This window comes from Aythya fuligula, chromosome 6, assembly GCF_009819795.1.
Source record: "Aythya fuligula isolate bAytFul2 chromosome 6, bAytFul2.pri, whole genome shotgun sequence".
NCBI lineage: Eukaryota > Metazoa > Chordata > Aves > Anseriformes > Anatidae > Aythya > Aythya fuligula.
The window spans coordinates 29699055-29723913 of NC_045564.1; the positions used below are offsets into that span (position 1 = coordinate 29699055).

Genomic DNA, 24859 nt, shown 5'->3' on the forward strand with positions numbered 1-24859 from the left:
TTCCCCCAAGAACTGTGGCCACAAAACAGCTGTTTCCACAGGTTGGGGATTCATGTATCATTATTTCATCCCATGACTTACTGAAGCATGACAAAGCCTTTTGCTCTAGAAGAGGGATATTTCCTTACAGCTCTTGGAAGTATTGTAACTTGGAAGTGATCTTCATGAACCACAACATATGGGCAAGTTTGCACGGCTGCTGTCTGCCTTGTATTACTCTGCCTATACTCCCTATTCTCCATATACACATATACTGTATGGGCTGCATATCGTCAGAGGACTGCAGCCTACAGAGCTATTGCTGTAACACCTTTTAGAAACATCAGCTATTTTTTAAAAATCCCAAACCTGCATTTCAGTACAGCTTAAATGAAGATGGAGGCATTTTCTTGTGTATTAACACAAAAAAAAAACGGATCCACATATTGTAATATAAAACCATTTGTGATTAAATATTTACCAGAGGGTTAATCTCAGTGTATTCATCTCTACTTTGGGAATAACGTGGTTGTTTTCCAGTGAATAGAAGAGTTTCCTGAATCCCATTTCAAAGGTGTCAGACATTTTGATGACTATGTACTTTCTCAGTAATGAATCCTCCCAAGCCCATAGGAACCAGCGAATTCATATGGATACAATAAAAACAGATCTGAATACATTTTAATAAAGTGATTTACTTAGTATTGATGGGAAGTAACAGCTGCTTACCTATTACTGAGTAATAACAGCTACTTTAATATCCATAGAAAGAGAAAAGAGGGTACTTTTCTAAATGCTAATGAATATTTAACTGTTAGAGTTCTCCTGACACCATTCATACAAGTCCTTTTATAAGAAAAGACAGGAACACAATAGCATGCAATAAAGAGGAACCTGGACTCCTCACACCAGTCCCAAATAGGTGGATATCTGAATCCAAATAGTAACCAGTAAACAGATAAATCTAGGGTAGTGCAGCTAAGCAGTAAGACAGAGCCAGTCATGCCACAGTGAGATAACACACCTCTGGGGCATAGTGAGACATGAAGAAAAGCCGGGAGCTTTCAGAAAATGGAGAGGAGTGATTTTGTACAGTAACGCACACTGCGTAGGCTTTGCTGTGAGTTTGAAATTGTCCCTCAAGGACTAATTTTTGTTTAAATTAAGTACATGCTGTAATGTAACGAATAAAGCACTGTGTACTCACCAGTATGTGGAAGGACTGTGATTCCACCGAGAGATTCTGGTGACACAAATTGAGTGAGCAAAGCCTGAGTGATTTATCAATGTCACTGAAACCTTGAAATGGAATTACAGTCTTAAATGTGCACGTTTCAAGTTGGTTGGTTGTTACAATACATATAGAATTTCTCTAATGTGGGAGGCTTTTTCTTTTTTGTACTGTGGATTGTGGAAAAAAACTATATTAAATTGAGGTTTGTGCTGAATTAGCCAAACAACAAAAATTCACAATTCTATATGGCAAAATTATATGGATTTTCCACCACTAACTAATAGAAAATTTTACCTCTGGGAAATTTAAAAAGTCAAAAAAAAATGATTTGAGACAAACGTGTGTGCTCTGATACTTACTGGAAGCATCTATTCTTTCTCCTTCTATCCAAGGACTCCTCATATCACATGAGATGGTAAAAGTGCTGGGGACTGTATGTTTTATTTTATTTTCTTCATGTAAAACCTAGATCAGCAGTTTGAAATTTGAGCTATACCACTTAATTAAATTATCTTCTGATCTACGTATTTGCTTTTTGCATATTACCTTCTTCATTAGTATATTGAGGGAATATTGTTTTTTCAGGGTTTTGTAGGAAAGTCATTTCTCCTTTTTCATCAGTGAAATAAAACGAACTGGATTATTCAAACAGAAGAAGCACATTCAGAGGAAGAGCAGCACATTTCTGGAACCTCTAGAAATGGGCACTGAATCCCATTTTGGAGAAGAGTGGGACTCATACTGCAGAGAAAAAGCAAGAATAGAGAGATGCTCAGTTATTGCTATAGTGAGACCGTAGGAATACCTTACATATCTGGGAGATTGTGATCTTAATAGCTGGTCGTTTTGCGCTCAGGAGGGGAAAGAGTTGTTTCAGACATTTGATAGTTTTATTAATTGGTAATTTTAAGACTTCAACTTTCTAAACTGAGATTTTATTTTACCAGAATACTGCTACCTTAATGTGCTTCATTTCTTCTCTGTACTATAAGTGGCATTGCCATTGGCACAGTTTATAGCATCTGGGTGGGTAATCTACTATCTTATATTTCACTTTTTACAGGAAGTCTAAAGTTTCGAACATAAATCTTATGGTTTTAGGACTGTACGATAAGAAAGTTTTGAGCAGAGGCATTGCTAAGATTTAATTTCTTTCTACAGTGTCAGTTTCTGTGAATCATTTTTCCCTTTCAGTACACTTAGTAGTGTTGAAATGTTAAATAATGTTGTAACAACCAAGGCTTTGTTTTAAATTCTCTGATTATTTGTGGAAGGCAGATAATGATGAATCTTGATGCTTGCACTTTCCTATTAGTAATTGCTTTCTGTGAGACCAGAGATAAAATAGGTCTCACTGTCAGAAATCAAAGCTTTAGATTTTTTATATAACATCAAATTCAAGATTTTGGGGGGGTTATGTTAAAAGGCTCTAACAATTTTACTTACAGCCTGATGGCCACTTAAAACAAATATTAAGCTGAGAACCTATCAAGAGAAAATAACTGCATTCATCCAGTAGCATCATAAAATCTGATGCATACTATATGCATAAAAAGATGTTTACAATTTTCTGAAAGTCTCAAGATGAGCTTACTTTATTGGGTATTCACCTCTTATAACCTCAGTGCTGGCTGCAGTGGAGACAAGAGCTACTGTAGGCAAGAATTTAGGCTACATCTGACTGCAGTTTCCTCCTCTGTGTTGTTTTCTCATGAGGGTAGGTCATTATGTTGATAATGGTATTGACAGGACAGCATATGGGGATCCAGAGGCCTGTTTCTCCACCTTCATATGGTGGGAAGTAAAATCAGTTAGGCAATACCACAGGGCAGCAACTGGCCTAAATTTAAAAGCATAAGGGAAGATGTCTGGGTGGGGGTCATTATTTATTTATTTTTTTAATAAAACTAGACATGGCTGCAGCTTATTACTTTTATATGTGATCTTTATTAGCAAACAGCTCTTCTTAATTTAAGAAGCTCCCATACCTCAAAGTAGACAGCTACAGAAATTATGGGGGAAGGTGGAGTGTCCGATTCAGCTCTTTCCAAAATCAAAATCCTCTTTCTGATAGAATCCTTTACTCCTCCATGTGGCCAGGAAAAGCAGGTCTTGTATTGACATTAGAAATTAGATAGATAGATGGATAGATGGATAGATAGATAGATAGATGGATAGATAATTTGCTGTATAGGGAAGCCACTAATGGCTTGTTCATGATGAACTTGCCATAGCCTTGGCTAAAAGACCTGCATCTTTCAGTTGTGGCAGTTACATCCTGTGCCTTATGATGCAGAGGTTTCACACTCTGCCTCTGCTTCTAATGGTCTTTACGCATTACCGCTGCTCTAATGGCCTATCTGAAGGCTTTTTGGTACCTCATATTGGAAACGGCAGGCAGGATCGCGTTCACAAGTGTGTCTGGTGAATTGACATCTAAGGCCTGGCCTCCTCTATGGTGACTGGTTACAGTGGGGAAGATACAGACCATGCACAACATGCAGCCAGCATTGCTGACTTGGTTATTCCAGAAAAAGCAGGGAGGGGATGCGACTTCAGAAGAGTACCTTGAAGGCACAGTGCCTCTTTGAACTTCTTTTTGCTATGGTGTGGCTGAAGCTTTTTCCTTAGCGTATGCTTATTACAATATTCATATCTTAATTGCTGTTTTCTGCTTTGAGCAGGATGCAAAATGAAACACGTTGCTAGCAGTCACTTTTTATACTAACAGAAACTCCTAAAGGATGTAGCATGTAACTGTCATTTTTCATTACAAGATTTTTTTGATGTTATCATGTGATGATCAAATAACCAGAGAAAATGAAGTAGCAAATTTTTCTGATCTGTATTATTTTAAAAGCTGTCTATGTTGTTCATATATATACAAGTTGATGCTCCATGCCTGTCAGTGTTCAAGAGGCATTTTGATAATGCCCTCAATAACATGCTCTAATTTCTTTATCCCTGAAGTGGTCAGGCAGTTGGTTTTGATGATCTTTGTAGGTCTCTTCCGACTGCACTATTCTAAATTCTAAATTCCTTCTTAGAGTCTGACATTACATAGAGATTTTAAAATTGCTTCTGTTACCTGCTTTCTAATCTTCCTGTTTTCCCTTGTGCTGCAGGATCTGAGGGAAGAATGTATAAAGCTGAAAACGAGAGTTTTTGATTTGGAACAACAGAATCGAACGCTAAGCGTGCTTTTCCAGCAGAGAGTCAAACCAGCTTCTGACCTCCTCCTTCAGGTAGGAAATGGGCTTTGCAGAAGGAAAGCCATGAGCATTATATTTCTCACAATTATAAAATTCTCCTCTTCTTCTCTTTTTCTTAAGGTTATGTCAATAAGCAGGAAATGACAGTTGGTAGATTTAATATATCAGAAGAATGTCAGTTATCTATAATCTAATACCACTGAAACTGAAAGTGTACACCAATGAGTTATGATTACATATTATGTGCAAATGTGGAAAAAGGAGTATACCTGTGGAGTGACTTTCTTTTTCAGTGCTTCTTCACTATGATAAATGGAATTATATGGGTTCATTATCCCTCTGCAGGAGAGAAACTCAGATTCCTTAACATTCTGCTTGATGGTGAACAGTGTAATTTCCTGCAAGAAGACAGCCCATTTATTTAACTCCTGCCATATGTGTTACGAGGACTTAAGTACATCTTCACAAGCTTGCAGAGATTTTTTTTTTAACCTTTCATGGGAGGATAAAGCTGAGGAACCAATTGACCCATCTCCCACTCCTTTGCCATTCTGGAATAATAAGAGATGTTTCAGTATCCCTTTCGATTTGGCAAAGTCCATTATTATGAATTAATCCATCTTTTTGACATCCTTTTGTAGAAGTAGAATTGCTTTGCAGAACTTCCAACAAATCTGACCACGAGCTAGAAGAACAGTAAATGAAGACTAACTAGATTTTGCAAGTTTCAAAAAACGAGGCAAAGTCTGGCTTTGGCAATGCATGTTATTATTATTAGAGAAAAAAAAAATCATAAACTTAAGGGGAGAAATTTGGGTATCTCACCTAGTTAAATGATATTAAATGTGTGTCTTACTAAAATCGCCTGATGCTGTGCAAGTATATCTTGAAGTAAAATTTAGCCTTTGCACTATCGCTCAACACCTGACAGCTGCTAACTCACATCATTTTGGGTTCTTTATTGAGGAAACATTGGTCTGCTCACCAACTGGTGCTTAAGGGCAAGGAATCCCCACAGTGAGAGCGAATAGCTGTGAAACTAAAGCACAGGCAAAGTGGTGCTAGGTCACCATCACAGGGATCTGTGTTCTTGCATTGTCCTCATATTCCTCATTTTGTGTTGATTTGGGTATTGCTAGGTCAGGACCCTCATTCTTTTGTTTTCTTTTCTCCTGCCCCCCGCTTTCTTGCCTGTTTGTTCATCCTTCATAGACTCATGGTTGCTGTGTAAAACTGTTACATCTTTATTTATTCAGTCTTTAATGCATCCACTGCAGCATGCACGTTTATTGCTCACTTCTGATTTTGACAGTTCCATCACCTGCTCCTTCTTCCCATTTTCTTCTTTTGTTCCGTTTCCAAAGTGCCTAACTCTAGCCTGTGTTAGTATTGGGTTAGGTTGCACAGAAGTCAGACATTGCACATTCCTTACTGCCTAGTTATGTGGCAACAGTAAGGCCAGGTTATTTTGGGAGTGTTACAGAAGTGTAAGATAACATCTGAAAAGTGGGATCGATGGTTTGACTTCAGTTCCTTGAAACTGGATCGTGTCACTGCTGCAAAAGAAGTTGAAAGAGATGAACCTGCACCAAGTAGAAGAAAGGACTAAATGATGTAGGTTTTAGAGAGGGCTTCAAACTGTTTTATATTGTTGTCCCTGCACAGTTTGGCAGGCAGGTAATGTGTGTAGATTCCCCCCACACCCCTCACCCCTGCCCTTGTTTCACTGCTTTGTCTTTTTTGCCAAAGAAGAAAGAGAATTAAGATCATTCTTAAGGCCCATGTCGCACAGATGACAAAATGTGCTGTTATGTCCCTACACTATCAACAGATTTTAACCCCCCTTGGGGGAAAAAAAAAAAAAAAAAAAAAAAAAAAAGGCAGCGAACAAGTTGCAGTGTACAGGAGAAAATGAAGAACTTCTGTTAAAACACTTCATATGTCACTTTTACACACACACACACAAAGTCAATTAGTGAGTTTCCAGAAATCTATTTCTTTCTCCAATTTTACTCCAGACTCGAATTAGTGGTGTGTCATCTGTGATCTTGTAGACTGGGATGTAAAATCTAAAGAAGACTGTTTCCTTAGGGCTGAAATTAAGCAAATATTGTTGTGTGCCTGAAACAAAAATGGAAGAAAAGTTTTGATTATGTCTTTTTTGGAAATGCATAAACAGCAGGTTTAGAGCAAGAACTAAATATTTGTTTAAATCTCTCGCTCTCCAGTAGAGTACTAACTGTGTGGTTAAGGACATTTCTGTTAATTCACAGCCCTGATGAAAGTGAATGGACAAATACTGTTGGGGCGTGGTGGTGGTGTTACTTTTACCTTTCCCGTACTGTCTGGTACAGCGAAGTTTAATTTTATTTACATTTTGATCTCATCCTACAAGTATTTATACTCAGTACAATTAAAAATTTTCAATAATGCTGCAGAACAGGGTCTAAGCTAAAAATAAGTAATATTAATTACTTTGTCTGCATATCTTCTGTGATTTGGTTCTATATTACCATCAATTCATTCTGTGATTGGCACTACAAAACTCTTGTACGAAAGACTAAGCTTATTTTTAAATCATAAACATTCTGAGTATCTCAGATTTCAACAGAAATATAGATTTCTTAAATAAGGTGAAATAGATTTCACCATTACCCTAAGTTTCTTTGTTATTTGATTTTAAGCAAATTTTACACAATTTGTGTCTTCTTAGAAATCAGTTCATTCACTTTTTTTCCCAGTAAACAAATTGATTTAAATGTCTTGAACTTGACTGCAGAATAGTAGCCTGTGTACAGTACTGATTGCACTGCGTTGTTTTTCATCGTGCTTCTCACATAGATCAGAAGCAAAACTGATTGCTTCCAATTTAAAAACAAAATCATGTAGTGAAGGTTTTCATGACTGCTTCTGGAATCCTTCACTATAAAACTATTATTGAAAGTATTACACTCTCATGCATTTACAAGAAAAGTAAGTACTCATGAAATTGAAGGGCCTAATAATATTTTAAAAGAAATACATGTGTTTTCTTGAGGCATGTGATTAAGTAGATTGCCATATAAGTTCTTTGCTGCTAGAAATTCTGGTGTACTTACTGCTTGTAGTGACGGTGATACAGAGGACATCTCATTCCTGTCAAGAAAAGATTAAATAACACAGGCTCTGATGCAAAATATAAGGAGGAGAAAGAGATAACTCAAGCTTTTTTTTTTTCACTACTTCTTTTGTGGATGATTTTAAGAGCTACCCTGTCTTTCTAGGGACATTCTTTCTAACTGAATAGTGTGATTTACAAAGCCAGTATTAGGGTTATTAGGGTAGGTAAATAAGGAAGAATCTGATAACCTGTGGGTTTTTTGTTTGTTTTTATTTTTGTTTTATATTATCCAATAAATCTCTCTGAAATGGCTTTCTGAAAATTTAGAAGCTTTGGAAAAGTGCTTCTGTCTCAGCACCATCTGAAGAAGAGGAATAGCTTTAGTTAGAAATTATCACAGAGGAGTGGCTTCTGCCAAGACAGCCTTCATTTTCCTCAGTTGATATGGTTGCTAAAAAGAGATGAAATTCTGCCTGTCATGGCAAAAAAGGTTTGGGAAAGAAAAACAGGAACTCCATTATGGTGAGGTACTTTGTATTTCATCTGGCAGTGGGAGATATAGTTGGGAATGACAGACAAAGGTTTAAAATAGGGTAGAGTGGAACTGGTTGGAAGCAAAGAGGTAAATTTGTGTAGGTGATGCTCAGAAGATTGATGAAGGGATGAGATAAATCTAAATAGAGGGTAAGGATAAGAAGAAGGGTAAGGGTAGGAAAACCGTTGAGAAAAAGGTAAGAAAAAAGGGTAAGGGTAGGAAAAAGAAGCAGCCTTAGATTAAACTTACCACTTTTGATTTGCCCATGGTCATGTATAGCATATATGAAATAGGTTTAAATGTAAATGTTAATATCACGTAATTTCTCTTTCCTTTACTTATTCGTTTTTAATAAATGGTACAGTGTTTTGTTCAGAGAAATGTAAAACTATTAAAATAACCAAATTATAGACTTTTATACTTTTTCTCTGTCGTCTCATAAAGTTGTTTGACTTTATTGGGTATAGACTACTCACTCTTGAGACAGATCTGTCTCGGGCCTTTTTTTTCTAGTTAGCCCTCTTGTTCTACTCATACTTGACAATATAATGATTGCCATCAAACCTGATTCTAGAATTGAATGTTTTTCCTTTGCAACAAGGATGACATTTATAGAGTTTTTGAGAGGTAAAAGGGGTCGGGGTTTGCCTTCTGATAGATATTGCAGTCGTTTATATAATGTATCTCTGTTTACATAAAAGGAAAATGTTTGTTAGATAAATTCTTCTCGTGGATAAAATTCTTGTTTTCACTTTTCATCCAGGAGGTTGCTGTTTATAAAGCAGGCAGGGAACTTACAGTGAAAGGTGTTTAAAAGTGCAGAGTAGCAACATTTATTGAATTGATTTACTTGATTAAATAAGTAATAAAATTTTCATAGTTGGGAAAGCATAAAATAATACTACTAATCACAAGATTTACAGTATCTCTGATCCCAAACTGTATTTTCATTGCCTTTTTATTCCCATCATAAAAATGCTACTTTACCAACTCCAGAACAAGGTAGGGAGAACTCCTGAAGCATCCATTTTCTCATTGTGTTTCTCTGGCTAGATTAGTTTCATTTATTACTCACGGACCATCCACATTGTTTAATTTCATGTCTAAGATTTTGTTTCGAGTGCTATAGCACAGTCTGCTGAATCCTTAGATTCAAATAATAACTACTTTGTTGTAACTGCATTGACATTAGCTCTTGTAATAACCTGACAACTGTGAGACATATGAGATAGACTGTAACTGTACGCACTTGGATGGAAACAGTTGTGCAACTTAGCAGGAAGGGGTAAATTACACTGACGACATTATTATATATGAGAAGGAAAAAGGGCAATTAATTGCCCTAACACCTGACAAAAGGAGATGGAGTGTCTGGCCTCAGAGCCTGACCTCTGGTTCAGACATCGTTAGACACGATGATGTCTGAATGCGGAAGGTTAAAAGTGAAGTTGCATCACCTTCCAGCAATTAGATATATGAAATGGTTAAGTATTTCGGAAAGAAAGTATTGGAGGGTTTGAAATTAAAGCTAAAGATCATCACACATTGTTAGAAAACAGTTTGTCAGCAGTCCAAATCTATTTAAATAACTGGATCGTTACACGCTGAGCAGCAGCATAATTCCCGTCTGACAGAAGCCAGCCACTCGTCCTGCCTGCTGCCTCTGGGCTCTTCAGAGAGCACGCAGACTTGAGACCGAGATCAGCAAATTTGTGTGTGAAGTTTGGAAACTCCCGCGGTTGACCTGCTTATTTTCTTACTTCACTTCTCTTCCTTGGTATCCATCACATTGTCAGGGCGCTCGTATTTGCAAATCTTCTGAAACTCCAGCTCCCGAACAGATTGGCAAATGGCCTTTTTTTCTTAGAAAATATTAAAGTAAAAATAAGGCATAACAGCTTCTGCAGTGATACGTAATGCTCTGTATTTCATCTCAGCTTAAATCACCAACATGGAATAATATATTCCATATATCGGAATATATTATTGGAACCATATTTCTTGCCCTTTTTACAGCTTCACATACATGCTGAAGAAATGTTAGAGGAATAAAGTATGGCTGAGAGCCTACTGGTTAAATGTATGGGTGACCAAAGTCAGTGATGAGAGAAGGAAAGAAAATATCCTCCAAAGCAAGTCCATCTAACCTCCCTAAATTAAGCTGCATGACCTCTAGTTTTGAAGGAACAGTGATAGGAGAATGCTTGGAAGAATGAGGCTAGACATCTGATAACCTGACAGCTCTAGAAAAAGGCTCTGAGACGAGCAGATTTTTGGGAGAGCACCTCGCATCGCTGGATGTCATCCACAACAGTGGCTCCCTACAGGTCATCTCTAGTCACAAGGACATAAGCTGACAGAAACAAACTTATCGAATAGTTCAGTTGAAAAGGACCTTACAAAGATCCTCGAGTCCAACTGCCTGACCACTTCAGGGATAACCAAAAGCTCGAGCATATTAGTGAGGGCATTATCCCAATGCCTCCTGACCACCGACAGGCTTGGGGCACCAACCACCCCACTAGGAAGCCTGTGCCAGTGTTTGCCCACCTTCGTGGCAGAGAAATGTTTCCTCATGTCCAGTCTGAACATCCCCTGAGGCAGCTTTGTGCCATTCCTTTTTGTTATATCACGGATTACCAGGAAGATCAGTGTGAAAATCATGGCTGTGTTGTGCAGACTTTCAAAAAGCTTTGTGAGAGAGATCCCTTGAACCACATGGCTGAGGAGGCCTTTCTTGTCCCTCACAAATACCAGTCTGTATCACCGGGGAAACCTGTCGTGCTCTTTTATAACTAGGGAAACTGTAAAACTCTCATTCTGAAAATAGAACATTTGCCAAAATGCTTTGCTGGATCTAAATCTAATTCAGGCTGATAAAGGAACATCACACACACACACACACACACACAAAGTTATAGACTGCGGCATGATATATGAAAGGAGAGCGAGGGTATTATCCTTCACAGCTTTTAAAACTAGAGCAAGCAAAGCACAGCTAGGTGTTGTGTGGAGAAGGGTATTTTTATTATCAGGGAGTTAGATCAACTTAGCTGATAGGTCTGCCCCATCTGTAATTTGTGTCTTGGTGACCTCCCTTCTTGTCAGACTGTTAATCCTTATTTCAGTACCTAAACTCTTCACTGATGTGCTCTTAAACAAAAAGAAAATAATGACTAAAGCTCACCATGTGCTGAAGAGCAGAGATGGTCTTTCAGAGTAAGCATACGTCAAGGAAACAGTGGGGCTGTGCTGATGCGACAGGCCTTAACAAAAGAAGTAAGATTTTGCTGCCTATTTTTTTAGACAAACATGCAACTGATGCTGAGTGAACTGTAGATTTCTCTTTATTTTATGCATGGATTTTTACTATCAGTGATGATACACATGATGGCAGGAATCCAATATGGCATTTGAAACCCTGAGCGAGTATGTAAGCAGTCATTAAGTACCACAACGTATTTCAAAGCTTTTCCTATCATTGTGTACATTCAGTGAGAGAAGACATCTAAGATAAAAGGTAAGAGTCCCACAGTACAAAACAGTATTTCTATATTCCAAACTTGCCCTGTGCTTCAAACTTACACTAAGCATGAAAAAGATACACTTTTTTTTTTTTTTTTTTTTTTTTTTTTTAATTTTCTGTGGTTACATTTAACCTATAGCAATGCTTAACTTAGAGAGAATAGCCCACTGGATGCAGTTTCAACCTGTGCTATTTGCTGACTGTATTGGCAACGTACTGTGTAAATCGTTGCATGAATCGTCAAAGAATAAGTATAGAGGCTGGTTACAAGGAATGCTTATTGTAGACTGAGAACTTTGTGAAAACTCTTTGAGTTACTCATGCCTTTAAATTTTGTATGACCAGCATTTTTTTTTTTTTTTTTTTGTATGATATATTTCAGGTTTTGATTAAATTTACAACGTTTTTGTTATGTTAGGTGTATTTAATCAAAAGTCATTCACTCTGGTTTCCTTTCTAAATGGAAAAATCTTTCTCATTGAAATTCTGATAGCAGAAATTATCATGTATTTGTTCTAATGCTATTGCAGTGTATGATATGCGCAGTACAAGCCATGTGTTACATATGGAAGTGTAATTTTGTGTCATCAGGTCATTTCTTGAAGCTTCCTGATTTTGAATTGCACAGCGGATTGAAATAGTAGCCACTACAGGCCCTTTTTAAATACAGTGTGGATAAACAACAGGTGTGCTAGATAATTGTTGTTTCATCATGGTGCATATTTCACACTCCATAACTCCCAAATGAATTACCAAAAGAATGCATAAAATTAAATGATTCGAAGATTTTGAGGCCTTCTTCTTGTGGCAAAGTAGAAATCTATTGAAATTCTAAGGCAGTATAAAAGCATAATCATTATTATTACAGACGTGTTATGTTTCTCCTATTGCTCTAGTGGAGCTAAGTATGTCGTTTGTTTTCCTAAAAGACTTTGAAACTTAAATGAAGGACAACTGCTCAGAAGTATGCATGTATGAAATAAATAACAATAAGTAAATTATTAATTTAATTTCTAATTTTACTACACTTAATACGTGCAGAATTTCATTTAAATTGTACTTTACTCATAACTGTGTTTCTGTTACTGTTGAAGCATAGTGGCAGAGTCTAAGGACATGAATCAATCTGGAACTATGGCTCCTTTACTTCAAAAGTGGTGTGCCAGTAAGTGCTTTGCTTAGTAACATTTAAGCATTTCAGATTATATCAGGTCAGTGTAATTTGCTAGTAATTTTAAATTACACATTCAATCAGATGAATCCAACATCATGCTAAGTGGTTTTTAGCACATAAAATTACTCAATAAGTATTTTCTGTTGCCATCTGTTACGAAAAAAAATAATTTCCCTGGCATGTACTCTGTATGTTTTGTGTACTTTTATGTATACTGTGCATGGAAGAAAGGGTTGGTAATTAAAATGAAATGTTATTCATAATGAATCATAAAACACCTACTGAACCAACCCCATCTTTTAGTATTGAATTTTACTAATGCTCTCCTTTGTTTCCCAAATGACCTATCTTCTTTAATGATGGTTTGGATACTGGTAAGATTCAGATCCTCATCCAGAGGCTGTGACACTATTGACTACGTCTCTGTTGACTTCGCTGAGAATGTGAAATACTGTATTGCAAGATAAAATCAGCACGTAGACGCTCAGTGAAACTGAAGAGTCCATTAGTGCCTTAACTCTTGTATTACCATCTGGGTATCTCTTGATAAGGGCAAGCTGAAAGGAAAAGTTACCTTCGTCATTAAATCTTTAATAATGTGATATTGACAAACTTGAGTCTTACTGTATTTTTAGCATTTTTAGATTGCATTCCTGCTCATTTCTGCCTGGATGTGAGCAAGCCGTGTTTCATTAGTCACTAACAGATGTCTGGATGCAGGGAGGAGCAGTGATTTGTCTGTGTCCTGTGTGCATTACAAGGGCATCTTGAACATTATGAATTAAACTCCATCTTACTGGGTTAAAAGTATGGAAACCAGAGTGTCAAAGTAATGACATCTGGAATTAATATCAGTGCTTTAAAAACTCAAACAGATAGCACTTTTCCATTCCTTCTTCTGGTATACACCTTCTGAGATGAATTACTTCATTTTGTAGTGTTTTGATTCAAAATTTTTATAGTCAGTCATATTTTAAAAGCAGAAATACTTCATCTAATGTGTTTAAGTTTCCTTTCACTTACGCTTAACCCTCCCCCCCTTTTTTTCCCTAAATAAGCATTGCATCCTCCTCCTGTTCTGTAGATACATATATGTCTAGGTACACTTATGGATTATAGATAATGTGAGTGTGAACACGAACCAGACATTAGCATTGTATTTTAGAGGCTTGCTTAAATTTATTCCATTAAATGGTCCTTAGGAGGTTCTTGACAATAATTAGACATATGGGTAGCTTTGCTACCAGTCTTTACCAGTTCATGGGGGAATAACAAATGGAATTAACCTTTAATTTAGGTCTTTAGGTCCTTCGCGTACACAGGCCCAGACTTTCAAGTGTTCAGGCATTTTGCTGAGCTCTTCTAAAAATCTGGCTACTTATTTGGTGCTGAACCAGGGGCTGACCCTTTTTGAAACTCCTATATAATACCTCCTAAGCCCTGCTTTTATCTACGGGAAAATAATGATCAATTCACAAGGTCACAGATTCCTAATCAAAAGTTGGCACCGCTTCTTCCGAGCATGTACAGCTGCCGAAGGGGTCTGCAGCTCTCAGCTTTCCATGGTAAAGTTCATGGCTGCTTCGAGCCCAGGGCAGGCTGCCTCCGGGGACATTCTGGCAGCAGGGTGGGAGAGGAACTCTCTTTAATGCCATCATGTGCCAGGGCTTGGCACTCACAGGGCTGGTCCAGGTCCTGCACAGCACTTAGAGGGCACTGTACTCACAAGAGCCCAGTTTGTCCCAGGAGCAATGGCTGATGGTATTTATTTTCCATTTCCATAAGTACCTGGTATCCAGGCATCCAAGAAAACCACTGTAAAAAGGCTCACCTTATTTGAAATTATTCTGTCAGAGCGAAAAACAATGCATTAGTGTTGGAGAGAAAATATGTATGTAAAAGCCTTAAACTAACAATAATGTTATTTCCTTAAATCCTCCTACTACTTTTACACTCTTTTCAGTCCAGCTGACATTTCAACAATTTCACCAAAAAAAGGAAAAAAAAAAAAAAAAAAAAGAATAAGAAAGGGTGGAGGGATTGTGAAACCTTTCAAATGCATAATTTTGTAGCAAGGAAAATACGACTTGTTCAACATTAACCTTGACAAATTCGTGCTCCTGTCATTTAAATGAATGAACCTTTCCAGTGTCTAGCTTGCTGGACCTTGAGAAACAGCAGTGAGGAAGGACTGTAAAAATGATGCTCATATCTCTTAAATTATTTTTTCTGAGTAAATGAATGATTTCAGTGCAAACCAAATAAGGATGAATCTGCTTGCTTGAATCACCTGTTCACAGCCAATGAACTTCCATGTGAAGTGGCGTTCACCCTCCTCTGTTGCCATGTATTGATCTAAAACATCTTCCCCGAGCCTTCTCTCTCCTTTTCCTCCTACAGGCAAAAGGTTAGAGTTAGATAATAGTATTAATTTTCCAGACATCTGCACATGTTTTAATAGCCTTTAGAAGGTTTGAAATGGTTTCTGTTTGACCACCACAGGGCTAAAATGCCATTAAGACTTAGATTGTAGCAATACATAACAATCATAGCCCCGTAGTTCAACCTGGCAATAAAAAAGCTAATTTATTTTATTGTAGATTTAAATTAATGTGATGAACTCCTCTCTCAACAGGGGCTGTAACACCACTCTTACAAAAATACCATTGCCCTGCATATTTTCAAAACCAGATAAAAACCTCTGCAACAAACCTCGAGTATAATTTTGTTCTGTCTGCTTTTGAGTGCTCGTACATGTGTTTGTGTTCACATAACGCCATTCCTGAAACCACGTTGTTTCTTCTATCATACCTACATTCTTACACTTATTTTTATCTAACACCTCTTCACTCTTAGAGGCAACAGAAAGAAGGTGATTAATAAATCCAGGGCAATGTCCAGTGTTAACCTTTATTTTATTTTATGTTTTTACCACCCTGATAACTGGTATTTTCTCATGGGGAAAAATTTTTACTAGTTAGGTAAATTGAGTTTTAAATAGCTTTTAAAAATTAGACATATGCTGTTAATAAGGATAATTTTGAAAATCTGTAAAAACAATTCTTAGAGCTCAGACAGCTTTCATTTCCAACTATATGCCAGAGGAAAGCTTCAGTGTATCCTATTATAAAGTGATAAAGCAGCATTTGATAGCAGCAGCTTCTGTGATAAAATGATCATGGCAGCACTGAGAACGAATCTAATAAGGGAATTGATCTGTAGATTCCAATTCTGTAAGAGCCAACATCGATCAACATAAATGTCAATAACAAGATCGTATTGAGGGCTGCCTAATTCCTTTAGATGATTTTGGGGCATAGTCAGAAAGTGAATGTGAAAATGAGTTTTAAACTGTAAGAATCACAATTCAAAGACCAAAATTATTTTGTGCTACCAGGAATATCTCTGATCAGTATCAATTTAGCAGCATGTTGAAATTAGTGAGTAATTTAATCAGATTATTATTGATAACGTGATTGCAATCGTCTAAGTGACACTAAACCTTCAACACTTTTCAGCTGTATTTTCATGTTAAAGCGTTTCTTAAATACAGTGAAATAATAACAAACACTCCACCTTTTCACTGTTAAAGCACAGATAGCATGTGAAAGGCATGCCATAAAAGATTAATGGCATTGTTCTTCCTTGTCACAGAAGTTTAGTATAAAGCTGTTTTCTAGACTGATTTTGACCACGCTGAGATGTGAAGGAAAACTGGTGTTGTTTGTGAGCAGTGCAGGAAGGGAAGGTTGCAGAACATGCAGATGTCTGCCTCCACGCTCGGGTGTTCCTATAATTCATAGCACCAGCATGAGGCTGGCATCCATTTAGCAAAGTGGAATTAACATATGGATTGCTATCAGATCAATAGAAAGGTATTTACAAAAAGCATGTACTGTTTTGCACCAAATTAATGAGAAAAAGTAAATATATAAACTTAATAAGAGGCTTGACTCTTCTACAATACTATTCTCACAAAACTGCTGTTTTACCATACTCCAAGGACTCTTCCAAGGGAAAGCTTGTTTAAAACATTTATTTCATTAATTGTTTACATTCTGAGTAGCTGATTACCAGGTCATTGATGTAAACTGTTGACTTTACAGTAATTACAAACCACAGGGAACTTTATGCGTACATTTTCCTAAGAAATTAAATTAGCTCCTTGTATTATTACTGCAATATTTACAGGCTCCTACTGTAGTGCTATTAAAACCACATTGGAGTCTTAGAGCTTGAGAACACTGATAGAGTTATAAAAACAAAACTAGGATCAGGGAGGATTACTTTCTGTCTTTCAATGTAACTTTTATTTAAAACAGTTTATGAAAATTAATGAAACGAAGGGATTTGGAAGAGGAGTAATTTTAGGCTTACAATAGTATTGCCAACTCTGTGAAGAATTCAGAGAGATTATGTTATTTATGTTTATGCATCAAATGTCTGCTTAATACCTCCCAATTTATACCCTAGGATATAAGTTTTCAACCTTCTGAGTTCCTTACTTTGGAATCTAATTGACTGGTTTTTCCTCTCTCTGAATGGTTTGATAATAACAGAGAGCAGCAAGCCTGGAAAACCTGAAGTAGATGCAAGTGAAGCTTTTGTTTTGTTGTTTGTTTTTTTTTTTTTTGTGCTGGATTTGCCTTGTTAACAGGATTTTCCGATGTAGTTTTAGCACCCTAATCTTCTATACAAATGTTTGTAATATCATACCCGTGTACTTTGTCTTGGACGTTGTCAGTTAAGTCTCAGTGAACTCGCCTGGAGGATTTGCCAGCAAAACTGACAAACTGCTGTTGTACTGGGTATGAATTTAAAGTCTAGCATCTGCTAGATGTTAGATCCCCAGACGTCACGTTTTTTAGCAATGTCCTCCTAGTAGTAGGGGAGACAGCAAAAACAAATGGCAAAAATCAAATTAGAACTTGCATGGAAATATTTTTGTTAGATTAATAGAAAATTCAAATCTGCTTGACTTGAAATTTCTGGAATAACTGGAGGCTGCCTTTTTTGTACCATGAAATGTTTTAGCTTACTGAAATGTATTTTATAGTTGAGCCTTTAATATTCATATTTTCTATAACTCTTTCCCCTGTTAACGCTGGGCAATACTGTAAGTTTGTGATTCTGTTTCCCATATTTTACACAGCCAGTAAATAAGGCCAATAAATACCAGTCTCTCGCTGCTCACTCCTAGCACTGTGAGAATTATCCTGGGGTTCACTCGCTGAGGATTAACCCCCCTCCTCCCACCAAAAATAAATCTAACCAGCTGTAGTGGCATGTTTCCCACGGTATGAGAGGTGAGAACCCTAGCAGCATCACACAGGGCAATGAATTTCAGGTGACCCATCAGACAGACAGAGCAGAGTACTAAGTATGAAAGGCAGCATATTTGCTGGTGCTAATTACCACGGGGTGTAAGACTTCTGAGTTGCTTTGTCTATTCCAGACAGAGCTGTATAATGTTTCATGTTGTGTGCTTTTGCCAAATATCAAGTACCTCTGCTGAGTGCCTGATCTGTTAGAAATGGAGCCTGTAACAACAAGGAAAGAGTGAAAAGAGTTTTGTGTGATGCCTTAGCTTTACGATGAGAAGTTGTGTGTGCCTGCTGGTATAGAGGCAAACTTGTGCATTGACAGCTTCTTGATGTCTAAGAAGTGATGAGAGTAGAACAATTTGGGGCCGGGAGCAGCATTTGGAACAGACAGAGGCTGTTCGTTTCCCACTCTGTGTTTAGCCTCAGTCCTGGACAAGGTTTGGCAGGAGAAGGGAGCTCCCTGACAAGTTGGCTGCACAGTGCACGTTCTCCCAGCTGTCTCCTGTGGCCAGCTCCCGTTGCCCATACTGCAGAGAGATATTCACTTTCTGCAGGGGGTGCTCTGCAGCAGCAGAGCAGGCCAGAGCAGAGCTATGGCGAACCTCTCGTTGCTCCTGTGCTTCACCCATACCTTGCCATTTCTTTTTCCTTGATGCAGTATTTTGTTGCTTAAGGAAATGCACAGGTACAGACTGATTGGTCACTTTTGCTATAGGTACAAGTGAAAATACAAATCTAAGTATTTGTGTCAATCTCACGTAGTCCTATAAAACTTGGTCTCTTTCTAACACTTGTTAAAAATATAGATAGAAAAGCATACCCTTATGTGGTTCATGTTGCATTGCACTACTCTGTGCAACTTATAAGATAAGGCTGTGTTTTGTTTTCAGAACTGGTGGAAAAATTCATTTTATTAACTGCCTATTTCTGTGAAGAAATACCAGAACACAATTGTGAATAAGGGACCTTATTTGATGTAAAGGCACTCCTGAAAAGTGGTTAAAAAGGACATAAATGCTTCTTAAAGACATGCTGAATTCTTCAGCTCAAGCACCATAAGGCTGGACTTGATTTTAGTCTAAAATATTTATCAGAGAGAAACAGTCAGAGGTAATGTCATGCTGTTAGGGTAAATGATTGCAAAGCAGACTATTAGGGAATTAGAAGGAAAAAAGCATGAATATTTCCATAGTGAAATGTCCTTGAAATTAACCTAAAGGATACAGGTATAAAAAGGAGTATGAAGTGGTATAAATGATGCACAAGAAGTCTGCTAGGAAGCTGCCTGTCTTCATATTCAATAGACAGCTGGAAGGATGAAGGCAAGTTCTTAACCAAGCTGATTTACTCGTGTAAAGTGCTCAGTATGCCAACTGCTATTGCCATTATAAACTGTGAAATGTTCTGTTTATAGGAAGTGAGCAGTAGGAAAGTAGGACATAATTCTGAATTTTCTATTAAATATATAACTTCTGAGTGTTGAAATATTTATCATTTTATTTTCATTGCATCAGTTACATATGATGAAACATCAGGCATTGCTGCATGCACACAGTGTACGATTTCAAGTGTATTTCCTACATTAGTGATTATTGGAATTAAATACAATGGAAGCACCTTTATATAACATTCACTTTTGCTTCATAGTTGGCTGTTTTCTGTTGACAACAACTTGTTCAGCACACTTTAAAAAGCAGATTTACCAGATGCCAGAAGCACATGTATTGCAGTCTCTGATTTGTCTAAAGGCAAAATCTATTTCTGCTTTCAGAAGTTGAACTTCATTTTATTATTTTTCCATACATTTAACATTCTCCTTTATTTCAGAATATCAGCTGTATGAGAAGTTCACCCTTCATGCTTTGAATAGTGTGTGTTCTTAATCTAGCTAACCTCTGATGGAGTAGGTGAAAGTTATTCTCTCTCCATCTGAATCCCTCTGCAATGCATCTAGGGACGAAAATGCACCTAGGGACTGAAAAAATCAGCATTCAGTTTCAAGACAGATGTTATTTCTGCATAAACCAGTATTAAGTGAATTGCATACCTAATCACATACATATATATTTGGTCTGCTATCTGCCAGGGTGCAATGGAAATGCAGGATGGAGTGCTATTTCTGTAAGACCTTTGAAACTAAATCTCATCCTAGGTGGGATTAATTCATAGCTGGACTCTGCTTTGGATGGATATAGCAGTTATGAGCAAAGGATCAGGAGTGAAAAAGTCACCTAGCAAGAGTTGTTGAGCTTCTGTCACAGCTGTATCAGCACTCTTCTCGTGTTGTACATTTGTTGCGTGTTTTTGGTAGAGCTACTAAGGCTTGCTTATTTAGTACAGCCAGGGTAGAACCAGAGCAGGTGTGTTGCTGCCTGTGGATTTGAGAGGAACTTTCTTTGTGCAGAGAATTATTAAAAATGGGTGGTGTGAAGGCTGCAGAGAAGGTATTCCCTGCCAGTCGTGTTGCAACAGCTGCTCTGTGTGGGAGAGAAGTCCAGAGTTTGCCTTTTCAGCGTTGTGATGCCCCGGATAGCAGCAGAGACGAGGGGATGCACCAAACAAACATTTGCAGCTCTGGCTCAGAGCACCAGGATGAAAATGTCTCTCTCAGAACCTCGAGAATTTCTTTCTTGTGAATGATGGGCTTTGGCTCATGTGAGAAAAACAAAGCCAATTGATTTAATAGCAATTAACTCATCCGATATTGGAGAGTCATACGCAGTTTGGCATAATTCATTGAAAATTGTTCTGGCAATGCTGCAGGCCATTAGACATTTTAAAAAGGAGATGGGAACTGATAGATATTCTGTGCAGATCCAGTCACGAGGCACTGTGGAGTCTCCCTGTAATACTGCCTCATGCCAGGAGGCCGGAGCCTTCTTTTATCTTCCTAGAAAGCCTTAATAAGGATGTCGCTGTGGGGAGGGGGGCTGGCCTTCCGTCTGATGGATTGGTTATCTGCTGCCAGATAATTGTATTTCCTATTGCACTTGATATAATAGGTTTCCACCTAAATTATCAATTACTTTGTTTTTATTTTTTATGTGGGTTACAGGAGTTATTCTTGACTTTGAGCCATATTGCTCCATCTTGGCTGAAAACACAGGCAAGCCGGGAGAGAGACCATGGCAATAAAGCCTGGGAAACACCACGATCTCATAACCGAAGGTGGAGCTTTTCTGCCACTGCTCAGAGGCAGCCCCAGAGATGCCCCTTCTGCTCTGCCTGGCCTGCACCTCCCCACCAGCCCCAGAGACGTGGCTGCAGCCCAGCCACGATGCTGGGAACTTTTTCATCTGCACCTGCCCCAGCACTGCTCAGCACAGGGTAATTTCTGAGCAAATGTGTCCAACCCATGCTGTGTTCGCTTCCATAATGGTTTCCCATCCTGCAGCTCTTGATACTTTCCTGTTTTCAGAGGGGCTGATATGTCCCGTGCACAAATACTGCCCAGTTTCCCCTTATTCCCGTAGGTCACCAGCTATCTCAATACACTCCAAATGGGGCAGATGAAGTGAATTTATAGTTATAACTCGTTGGCTTGTATTTAAATATTCATTTGAACTGATGTGGTCTTTTCTGTGAAAGCCAGTCTGTGCTGTGGTCAGCCTCTGCACTGCGATAGCATCAACAGTGATTTTCCCATTGTGTGATTTTCAAGGCAGCGGTGACTCCTTGATCTGGGTATGTGACCATCCGAAAATAACCACAAAGGACACAGTACATTTTGTTATCTGAGAAGAAATCAGAATCAAGTTACATAGTTAGCACAATCTGCTACTTGATTTTAAATGGATCGTTAATGAGATTTTTTTAACAGAGTTTTTCCTATTTTTGATTTGGAAAATGGAGAAGGAAGAAAAACAAATAAATGAAAGAAAAATAATTTTCTTATCATTTTTCTTCCGTAATTGGATGACTTGCTTCAGTGCTGTGTGACTGTATTTAATTAATGATCTCAAACTTTGCTAGGCTGTTTGTTAATGCTAGTCATTGTGCTGGCCGCGTGGCTGTTGGTGTCTTTGCATATGCATGGGGGGGATATTTCCAATGTGGCAGTCTTTCATTTGATGCAGAAATACATGTACAATCACATTACACATCTTGAAAGCATTTTCCTCCATTTCAGTCTGCTGGTTCACCTTTGTTATGAAAAGTCAGAGAGCTGAGTGCTGGCAAAGCCCATTGAAACAGAGCGTGAGCCGTGCACAGCCCAGCCTGCCCAGTGACGGAGCTGGTGTGGTTGGAGCCCTGCAGCTCTGGACTGTTGGCAGCATGCTCTGCTGGGCTGTGTCTTACCACCAGCCAGCTCTCCAGCCAGAAATGTTTGGTTCTTCTGCCTGTTCAAAGGTGTTAGATCCAAGTGGGCTGACCTCTGCTCTCAAGTCTGACATGGACAGTAACAGCAGCACGCTAAGTTCCACTGGATGACATTGTAGGGTGTATTTTGTTTCCCTTACTGAGATGCATGCATGTTCCCATTTAAGTAATGAGCTACTTAAAATGCTTTGCTGGAAAAAGAAGACAATTTTACAACTGTAAAACTCTTATAGCACTGTTTCTAGAATCCTTTGGGGAAAATAGATGTTCAGGTGTAAATGTTCATCCATCTCAGATGTCCCCTGTCATCAGTTTGAATGCACAGGTCTGGCTATTGTAACTCACCCAAAAAATCTCTGGAAGCAAAAATCAGATGGCTGGCTTCATTGGAGAAAGTAATTCCTCTGCCAAGAGCAAGCACAACACTTGTTCATAGCATCAGGTTCTCCTGTTTCAGAAAACAGTGGAATTTTCTGGTGGTTCAACGATGCACTTGGAATTATTGTCAAGAATAGCACGTGTACTAAGTCAGTAAATCTGTGAGCTTGGGAAAGCATTTTACCTGGAGCTTAAATCTTGAGCAAACACCCAACGGTAACTCTAGTAATAACGTTTTAAAGGGTACACACTGAATAACTAGGGAATAGGCATCCCTGGTGTTAAAAAACACATAGCCTGAGTGTACTTAATATTTATAATAAAATGTATATTGGATGCTGAGTGCTTGTAGCATTTTAATCTACCCAACAATATGTTGGACAAAATATGATTCTGCAGAACATTGCTCACTGAAGCTATTTGCCATAATCTGCAGCAGGACAGCACCTCCTGAAGAGCCAGCGCATAAAACCTGTATGAATATGTAACTCTTGAGAAATTATTCCCAAATTACTAATTACTCTTTAGAAAAAAAAAAAAAAAAAGAAAAAAGAAAAAAAATAAGGTTTGCTAGCATTTCTGAAATGCGCCTGAAGCACAGCACGCAGATCCAGAGGCTGTAGCAATGGCCCTGTGGCTCTGCCTGCTTGGTTTCCAGCAGATGAATTTCTGCAGCGAGTACCAGGAGAGCAGGCAGGGGCACATCCAGCTGTAAGGTACCGTGTAACTGATGTTTCATGGCCCAGCAAAGAGCTGCATTGTCACTGTTACTGCTGAGCTGTGGGGAAGGACTTCAGTGGGTAGAGAGTCTCCTTCTGTCTTTTACCAGGTTTTTGGATGGGCAGGGTGAAGGGCCACGCAAGCAGCCTCAGCAAGTCTCCCCCCTGGTTTACATCCTTTGCAAGGAAGGGAGCCTGGAGCAGTGCTAGGGCAGGGGCTGTGCTGCTGGTTCCTGCAGGTGGAAGGTGTTTGTGTTGATTTTTTTTTCTTTTAAAGTCCTTTTTCATTGATTTTGGTGGACTGTGAATAAGATCCATACTGCCTGTTACATGATATGTGGGCCCAGTGACTGACAAGACTGCAGGTATTTCTTCTGTTGAAGCCATTGGCCAAGGCATTCACATAAATCATGGATTTTATTGAAACTGCAATTAAAACAAATCAGGTTTAATGCACACTGAAAGCCTTAGTAATTGGTATACAGGTGAATATGGAGGAAGTGGCACCAGCTTAGTCGTTCTTCCAAGCAAAACCCAAGGAAAGAACAGTGTATATAATCGAACAGCATCTGAATATTAATGCACAAAATCCTCTGAGTCCCTAGTTCCCTGATGCAATTATTTTCTATTCACATTAATTGTTCCTAACAGATGACATTAATGACTTTGAGTTAAAATGTGTGCAAGGGAGGCCTTCAGCAGATCAATGCTGTTTAAAAATTGGGTCACTTTTGCAATCATTCATTCAAGGTGTAGCAGCTCGTAAATAAAACAACATTAACATGTTGATTGATTTATAAATGTTAATTTTGTAGTTCATTTTTATGCTTTTTCCCTGAAACCTGTCAAACTCTATGGGTAGTGGTGGAACTCATGGTCATTTGTCATTGTTGCATATTAAATAATGATAAGTTGCAAAACAGAGGCTGGAAGAAAAAGTATGGTTTGTTTTAGATGAAGAACAACCTGTTCTTCAGACAGGACGTCTGGAACAAAACAAGCACGAACAGCAACACTTTGAAACAGAACAAATCCTCTTTTACCTCGGGGTCCTCATTTCCCTTGAAATTTAACCGCAGAGTTTGGAATTTTAAAAATGCTGATCTTGACAAGTGCTTATGCTTTGCTCATTCCCTTCTAACCTCCCCACCCCCCAGAAACTCCATTCACGCATCTTAGACCTCTCGTCTGGGGATTTGCTTTCAGAAGTAGAAAGAAACAGAAGCTTGATGCAATCGCGAACTGCTGATGCTCAGATCCACGTGAGTTTTTGTGCTGTCCTTGTATTCCTCGTTCGGCACCTTCCTTTTCGCCTCTGAAGTCTGATGTCAGGGATGAGGCATAAAGCTGATCTCTGA

The 24859-nt window shown here is 38.3% G+C and overlaps 1 protein-coding gene across 8 annotated transcripts in view; it reads left to right on the forward strand.

Moving 5' to 3' along the window:
• NCKAP5 (NCK associated protein 5) overlaps positions 1-24859 on the forward strand; it is a 431207-nt gene that overhangs the window by 341412 nt on the left and 64936 nt on the right. For 7 of the 8 annotated variants that reach the window (XM_032189919.1, XM_032189920.1, XM_032189918.1 and 4 more), the window contains exons 10-11: positions 4339-4458; positions 24659-24763. In XM_032189919.1, the coding sequence (XP_032045810.1) occupies positions 4339-4458; positions 24659-24763 (225 nt within the window). The remainder of the gene's footprint in view (positions 1-4338; positions 4459-24658; positions 24764-24859) is intronic. The other variant, XM_032189924.1, reaches the window with a different exon arrangement.